Genomic DNA, 8460 nt, shown 5'->3' on the forward strand with positions numbered 1-8460 from the left:
TTATTTTCTCATAAAGTTGTCATACACCTAAAAACTATCAGAGAGATGATAGTAGATTACCTCAAGATAGCTTAACGAGAAGGATTTATGATCAAATAAAAGCCAGCAACACTCAAAATAGCAGCAGCAAATAGAACAGCAACAAAAATCCCAGAATATTTGACTAAAACCAACTTTAAATAGCAGGGATTATGAACTAGGGAAACAAGGAGCTATTTCTATTTTCAAATCCACTTGGAAACCCAGAAAAAGGAAGAAAACCCAGTGTGAAAATCAAGCTCTTTTTCCAGAATTCCTTGTGTATCAAAGTTGCCTTTTAGATTGCCTAATGCTGATGATAGTCTGTGTGTGAGCGAGTGAGGGTCTATTCCTTTTATAAGATGCACAAAGATAGCATAAAAAGGAATATTCTACCCTAAAATTCTGAAATGTCAGATAGTACAACATCTTTTAACAGTCGTCTGTCCTTTTTCTACCCAAATTCAATATTTTCATACTAAAAATGGGGACAACTGTACAATGCTAGAACTTTATGATATTTTTCTCATTTTAAATTCCCAATTTACACTTTTAAGTTCTGCTTATTACAATTTCAACCCAATTTGACCTAAATTCTAATTTCAGAACCCTTTCTGGAACTTCCTAGAACCATCTAGGCCATTCTAGCCTTGAATTCCCTGAATTGTTTTTTCAATTAAACTCCTAAAAATTTTGTTACTATCTTTTCATTCTTTAAACCGTTTAAACCTAAGATCAATCAACTAAAACAAGGCAGCCTAGCCAAAACAATTTTGGTGTCACGACCCGGATTTCCCACCCTCGGGAGTCGTGATGGCACCTACTCGTGAAAGTTAGGCAAACCGAGTATTATATATTCACTAACTCTTTTATTTAGCCCTTTTTAAGCGTTTAAAACAACATGCGATCAACGGTGAAATATTAGCAATAATTAAAGACATGCGGAAGACGTAATCTGATAAATTAGCCAAAAACAAGTACGACAATGCCAAGCACATCTCTATCCGGAACCGGTGTCACAATATCACGGACCATATACGAATACTACAAACAAGTGTCTGGAAAGAAAGATACAATGTGTCTCTAAAGTAAATGAAAACAGAATATAAAGATAGAGGAGAACGTGGGGGCCTACGGACGCCTGCATGACTACCTCGGAATCTCCGACTGGACTGAAGGCAGCCACCCACAGCTATGGTCCAAAAGCTGTCGTTTTGGGATCTGTACACAGTACAGAGTGTAGTATCAGCACAACCGACCACATGTGCTGGTAAGTGCCTGACCTAACCCCGATGAAATAGTGGCGAGGCTAGGACCAGACTACCAAATAAATCTGTGCAGTTATATTATATACAGCGGAAAATAAAATAGAAATAAACAATTAAAGATGGGAGGAGGCATGCTAGAGGGGAATATCATTTATCAATAGTAATTCAAGAGAAAAGCATAATGGCAATTTAGAATTCACAGCAACCGGATAAGGAAATCGTAACCCACCAATAAACACTTTTATTATCTACTGTTGCGGCGCGCAACCCAATCCAAATCATAAGAACACTGTTGCGACGTACAACCCGATCCATATCATTTATCACTGTTGCGACGTGCAACTCGATCCAATTATATTGTTGCGGTGTGCAACCCGATCCAAACATAAAATTGTTGCGACGTGCAACCCGATCCAAATATAATATTATTGCGGCGTGCAACCAGATCCACATATACAGTTCAACACCAAGCATAAATAGAGTCCCGGCAAGGGAACCATGAAGAAACAACACTATCCCGGCAAGGGAATCGACAATATAAGTAGATACGTTCCGGCAAGGGAAAATCAGCTATAACCAAACTTGTTCCAATATCTAACTTCCTTAACTAGCACCAACACCCAATCATAAGCAATTTCCACGAGAATAATCATAATCATTGCTCAACATAGAGAATCAACTACTTAGGCAGTCGTAGTACTTATTAAGAACACAACAATATCAATTTAAGACTCACGGTCATGCTTGACGCCAACGTATATATACTCGTCACCATGCCTATACGTCGTACTCGATAAGTAACACATAGCAAATAGGACACAACTCCTAATCCCTCAAGCTAAGGTTAGACCAAACACTTACCTCGAACTTCCACGGCCAAATCAAGCCTCGAACACCGCTTTTCCTTTAGAATTGCCTCCAAACAACTCGTATCTAGTCCAAATTGATTTAACAACATCAATAAATGCTAAAGAATTCATACCCAATACTCAAATATAGGTTTTCTATCATTTTTCCCAAAAAGTCAAAAATCGACCTCGGGCCCGATTGGTCAAAGTATGAGGTTCGGACCAAAACCCGATCACCCATTCACCCACGAGCCCAAATATGTAATTAGTTTCGAAATATGACCCCAAAACGAGGTCTAAATCCCAATCAATCAAAAATCCCTAACTCTATCCAAATCCCTAATTTCTACCATAAAAATCCTAGATTTTAGGATGAAAATTGATGAAATAAAATGGGAAATCAAAAGAAAGAGGTTTAGAATCATCTACCAATTGTTTGGGGAAGAAATTGCTCTTAAAATCATCTCAATGCTCCCAAATTTCGAAAATATGAAGTAAATGGGTTCTGCCCGTTTTTGCTTCTGTTTTTAAAATTACTGGGCAGACCTTCATCGTGTTCGTGATGGATCTGTCGCGTTCGCGATGGGTCAGGCCCAATTAACCATCGCGTTCGCGGTCGTGTTCGTGTAGAGTAAAATCCCCTTCCCCCTGCCCAGGCCCAAAGGCCTTCGCGTTCGCGATAGCAGGTCAGTGTTCGCGAAGGGAAACACCCCCAAATCTTCTAAGTTTAAAACCTTCCGAAACGTATCCGAAATTCACCCGAGCCCTCGGGGCTCAAACCAAACATGCATACTAACTCAAAAACATCATATGAACTTATCCGTGCGATCAAATACCAAAATAACATCTTTTACAACGAATTTAGCATAGAAATCTAAGAAAAATCTCAAAACTTTCAAAGTATCAATTTTTACAACTACGGGTCCGAATCACATCAAACGACTTCCGTTTCTTACCAAATTTCACAGGCTCGACTTAAACCACATATAAGACCTTTACCGGACTCCGAAACCAAAATACGAACCTGATACCAACAACTTCCAAACATTTTTCATTTCTAAAAACTCATAAATTTTCCAGAAAATAATTTTCTTCAAAAATTCATTTCTTGGGCTTGGGACCTCAGAATTCGATTTCGGGCATACACCAAGTCCCATATTTTCCTACGGACCTTCCGGGACCGTCAAATCATGAGTCCAGATCCGTTTACCTAAAATATTGATCGAAGTCAACTTAAATTCATTTTAAAGTTAGAATTCATCAATTTTCATAGATTTTCACATAATGGCCTATCGGCTATGTGCCCGAACTGTGCACATAAATCGAGGTGAGGAAAAAGGAGGCTTCTAAGTCCTAGGAATGCAGAACTCATTTCTAAAACAAGTGATGACCTTTTGGGTCATCACATCTGGTTTGAGACCTAAGCTGACCAATGAATCATGGTGTTTATCTAATTAACCCTACAATACCCCAAACAGAATTTGAATTTCCAAAACAACAAACATAACAGAAAAAACAGCAACAAAAAATAAAAAATAGGAACAAATATGTAATAAAACCTAATAGGTAATCCTAGCTAATCTAAACTTAATTAAGTTAATCAAAACATGCAATCAAACTAATTACAAGTAATTAAACTCATTTTCTTTAACCAAACAGTTTAACATGCTCGAAATTTTTTTAAATTAACCTAAACAATGAACTCAAATACTAATTAGTCTATAAACAAACAACCTTAACAAAAAATAAAGCCAAACACATGCAAAATCAAAGGAAAAAGCAAGAACAAGAGAAAGAGACGTGGAAGAAAGATCAGGAAATATACCTAAAAGGCTCTAGCAAATCAGAAAAGCTCTGAAATATATCAAAAATACGTTAATCAATCGTTCTTGTTGACAACGATCAATTAGCGTAGGTTTTAATCCAAATCGAGTCTTGAAACTCGAAGGAAAACAGAAGAAAAATTTGAAAACGGGTAATCTAGGGTTTCTGTTCTTAAATCTGGGATTCAAACAAATCAACGGGGAATTTGGGAAAATTGATAGTAGGATAGTGATGAGGGGAGGCTTGGGATTGTGGAGTGTGATTTTGGTTTTTTTTTTGGTTGGCTTAGGGTTTGGTTGAAATCTCAGATTTGAGATTGACGGAGATTGGTGAGGATTTTGGTAAAATCGTTGATGGATTTGCATTTAAAAGAGTGTGGGGAGTGTGGGTGTGAGTTTGGGGTGGTTTGGAGGTGTTCCGCCACCGTAGTGTGATTTCCAGGCGGCGGAAGAAGGCGGAGATAGCGAGGGATTCAAGGGCGGCTAGGGTTAGGTGTTTGAGAGATAAGGGAGGAAAAAATGGACGGGATCTCTAGGTCGAAGGGAGAGGGATTAGGATAGTTAAGTAGTTGGGGTTGGGTGAGTTGCGAGTCATTGGATCAAAATGATCCAACGGCTGGGATTAAAGGGAAGGGGAACGGTGTCGTTTCAGTGGGAAAAAATTAGACCGGGCATGGGGAGTTTTGGGCTTAGGCGGAATTGGGTAGAAATGGCATTGGGCATTGAATTTGTTCTTTGGGTGGCCCAGTCCAAATCAAATTATTTTTCCCCATTTTCGTTTTCTTTATTTTTTTTCCTTTCTTTTTTCTTTAATTTTAAACACTTAACTAAATTAATCAAAGTCTTAAATTAAAACCTGAATTAATCTAATCTATAAAATCAGACTAATTATCTATTTATAATATTTACGAAATTAATTAATCCTAATTTGATGAAGAAAAAATTACTAATCTAACACTAAGAGCTAAAAATGTAAAATGAACAATATTTTTTTGTGATTTTTATTTAATAAAGAAATTAACTAACAATTTAATCCTAAAATACGAACACAAAGCCTAATATGCAATGCATGAAATTTTGACATTTTTGTGGTATTTTTCATGATTTTAAAAATATTAAATATGCACAAAAAATGCAAACAATTAATAAAATCCTACAAAAATCCTACGAAACTAAAAAAAAAAAGAGCAATTTAGAAAACCTATTTTTTAAATTTTTTTGTACGAGTATTTCTAGTAGGGCAAAAATCATATGCTCACAAAAGGTATAAGGCGCAAAGAAGGAGGTAAAATTAGCGATTATGGCGGCAAAGACGACAACATTTTAACGCTTGTATGAAGAACTGGGGACAAAGGGGGGATAAGAAGTTGTACATATTTGTCAAGGCGAGGAGAGGAGGCTCGAGGTCTAGACCAAGTGAAGTGCATCAAAGAGGAGGAAGATAAAGTATTGGTGGAAGAGGTACATATTAGATAAAAATGGTAAACATACTTCCATAAACTCTTGAATAAAAAAGGAGACAAGAATATTATATATGTTGGGTGAGTTGGATCCCTCCAAGAGTCGTCGAGATTTCTAGATATGATGGGGTTGCACTAGGGATCAACTCTTAGCCCATTTTTATTTGTTTTAATGATAGATGAATTGGCACGACATATTCAAGGGGAGGTATCATGGTACATGTTATTTGCTGATGACATAAGAGGGTGTGAAGGTCAAGAAGTAGGACAGAAGGCTAGTAGGTAGTCGAGCGTATTTCTTTTTCATACTAGTAGTATTAGTACTTTTCTCATATTTCCTTATGCTTAGATTTCTATTACTGCATGTTGCTTCTTTTGTTTCGATTATCTTATTATTTTGTTATTGTTCCTATTTCTTTTTCATGGCTCCCCACCATCGTATTTCTTTTGCAACATTATTGTGACTATTCTTTCCTTGAGCCGAGGGTCTATTATAAACAACCTCTCTATCTTCACAAGATAGGGATAAGGTCTACGTACACACTACACTGGGTTTGTTGTAAGTTGTTTGTAAGGAAAAACTATACATGTATAGCCACTCTAATAAAATAATAGCTGAAAAATAATTTTTTTATATATATAGTACTTCATAAAATACAGATATATTGATATATTTTGCTAGCGGATATAATTATTTTTGACTGACCGACCAAATGTATAATCTGCCCTTGTATTGATTTAAATGTTCAGAAATCTCATAGACTTGGACATAAGCATGGTATACGTATAAACTTACTGCGACGATGCGAGGTTTGAAGTCGTCCTAACCTTTTTTGTTCGGATAAATCCCCTCCATATTTCTATATATACTTGGGTTGCTCCATACCCTGGCAGCGAAGAGTTATATTTGAGAGTGGAACTAGAAAGAAAGCCCTCCCTTTTATAAGTCTTGCAAGATGATTACATTGACAAAAGAGCATTCAAGAAAAAATCAAAAATCATCATACTATATAGCAAGTCTGTTTTTGTTTTTTTTTTTTAACATCACGTAATCTTATGCTATTATGGCGTATAAATCTATGAATCAATCCCTAACATCTACTCCCACTATTGTCTTTACAATCTTTTGCCTAATATTGTCTTTACTATTCTGCAAATTTATCCTAATTACAGCCCAAATATTCAAAAAACACAGCTAAGAAACACTTATTATAGCAAAGGAACATCCATTCCAAATGGTAGATTTACATCAGGTTCATTTCCTTCTCAATAGAAAAACAAAAACCGTTAATAGCTGTAATTTTGCTTCATCTGAAAACTAATTAATCATATTCAAAAAAATTCCCGGAGATGGCTGCAGCGACTGCAGCCGTGAAATTAGGGTTCCTTGTCAAGGAATGTGCCATTTGTGCGACTAAATCTTGTTGTAGTGATGTTGTGTCAATGTCTTCCATGAATTTGTTCAGAAATGTAGGATTTGTTGTAACATTATGGTTAATTAATGGCGCTGTTACTTGAGCTTGGGATGGGAGAGGATGGTTGTGCTCCCCCTCATATGTAGCTACTAAAACTGATGGATTTTCAACACTTCTTTGCACCTACAAATTATCATTCATTTAGAGGAAAAAACAAACTAATACAGTAATATAATATGATTTCTCTAGTCTAAGTGTGAGTATAGGAATAGGGTAATTATATACTAACATACACTCAAGTTAACGCATTTAGTCAAATTAAGAAGATTGGTTGCATGAAGCTGACCTTCTTTTTGACTGGGCAAGATGGTGCAAAAGAACACTTATAGTAGGCTCTAGGTGAAGGGTTATCTCTTGTGACTTTTTGACCATATTTTCTCCAGTGATATCCATCTTTCACCACCTGAAAATCAGACCAAGGAAAAAAATTTAAAAAGGAACTATATTTCGAAAACCAACACCAAAGAAGAAAGTTATTTCGGGAGTTATACTTGAAATTCATTTAAACATATTAAAAACTTTTGAGACCATTTATTAAAAAGTCAATTTATACCATTTTCATACATTGAAATTATGTACCCGGTAATATATATATCAGTGGTGGATTTACTTATAGGTTGTTGATTCTTGATTGTGCCTTAACCTTTAGATCAATCTTAGGCTTATCTCTTTAAGGATTTAAAATTGTTAAGCAAACTGAGAATTAAGAAATCTCTGGAACTTACAGCGCTTTGATCGGAGGGAGTAGTTTTAACACAAACAGTTGAAACATTGGTTCTGATTTCCCTTGGCCTCTTAGGTGATACTTCTTCTGAATTAGCACAACAGTAGTGATCATCTTCAGCCTTTCTTTTTCTTGATAATAATTTGGAATTTTCCTCCTCAGAGTTGTGTTTTTGCAGCAATTCAATTAGGTGAGTTTGCAAGTAATTGTAGTTCTCACACAAAGTTGTTAGCATTGTTGTTAGCTTCTTGTTCTCCTCTTTCATCCTAATCAACTCTTCATCCATCATCTCATGCTGCATATATCAAATTCGTTTATAATAATAATAATAAAAATAATAATTGTTCTGACGAAAGAATAGATCTACCAACCGGAATACTATTGATATTTTGCGGTGGAGGGTTTGTGTTAAGGTCAATAGCAAAAGACTTGTCCCTAGAACTTGTATCCATTGAATCCAAGTTTTCTTTCTTCTATATCTTCGTTGATTGTTTTTTTGGATGAAAGGAATGAAAAGATTAATTGGGTAAGATGTGCTTTTTATAAGGGAAGAAAGTGGAAGTAGTTAAATTGAATTCATGTTTTGAAACGGAAGAGAAATGCGAGGAAATTGAGTGTCTATAAAAGATAATAATGGTAATTGCCTATTCAAAGACTTCACTATCGAGTGGCCATATAGAAAGACTTGATGAAAGTGAATAGTACTTTCAAGAAAGTCTGTATTCAAGTCTTAGTCAATTTTCAATTTAATTGCTCAACAATTGTTTGAATAGTACCCCGGGAATTTTTATTTATTAATAATCTCTTTTAATTTTTAATTCAAGATTAATCATCTTTGAGCTAG

The 8460-nt window shown here is 35.7% G+C and overlaps 1 protein-coding gene across 1 annotated transcript; it reads right to left on the bottom strand.

Annotated features, from left to right (window-relative positions):
• Nucleotides 1–6337: 6337 nt before the first annotated feature.
• LOC104229473 (probable WRKY transcription factor 40) lies at nucleotides 6338–8223 on the bottom strand. Its single transcript, XM_009782127.2, has 4 exons — nucleotides 7988–8223; nucleotides 7618–7911; nucleotides 7179–7295; nucleotides 6338–7015 (listed from the first exon to the last, which is right to left on the bottom strand). The coding sequence occupies exons 1-4, from the start codon at nucleotides 8066–8068 to the stop codon at nucleotides 6740–6742; spliced, it is 768 nt and encodes a 255-aa protein (XP_009780429.1). The 5' UTR covers nucleotides 8069–8223; the 3' UTR covers nucleotides 6338–6739.
• Nucleotides 8224–8460: the final 237 nt, after the last annotated feature.

Source organism: Nicotiana sylvestris, chromosome 8 (assembly GCF_000393655.2).
Source record: "Nicotiana sylvestris chromosome 8, ASM39365v2, whole genome shotgun sequence".
In the NCBI taxonomy this organism is placed as follows: domain Eukaryota; kingdom Viridiplantae; phylum Streptophyta; class Magnoliopsida; order Solanales; family Solanaceae; genus Nicotiana; species Nicotiana sylvestris.

Bases quoted from the DNA above. Each gene is read 5' to 3' on its own strand.
- LOC104229473 (XM_009782127.2), bottom strand. From the start codon at position 8,068: ATGGATACAAGTTCTAGGGACAAGTCTTTTGCTATTGACCTTAACACA. The intron at 7,296-7,617 runs GTAAGTTCCAGA...TCTGATTTTCAG, and splicing joins CTCCCTCCGATCAAAGCGCT to GTGGTGAAAGATGGATATCA. The intron at 7,016-7,178 runs GTCAGCTTCATG...GATAATTTGTAG, and splicing joins CTTGCCCAGTCAAAAAGAAG to GTGCAAAGAAGTGTTGAAAA.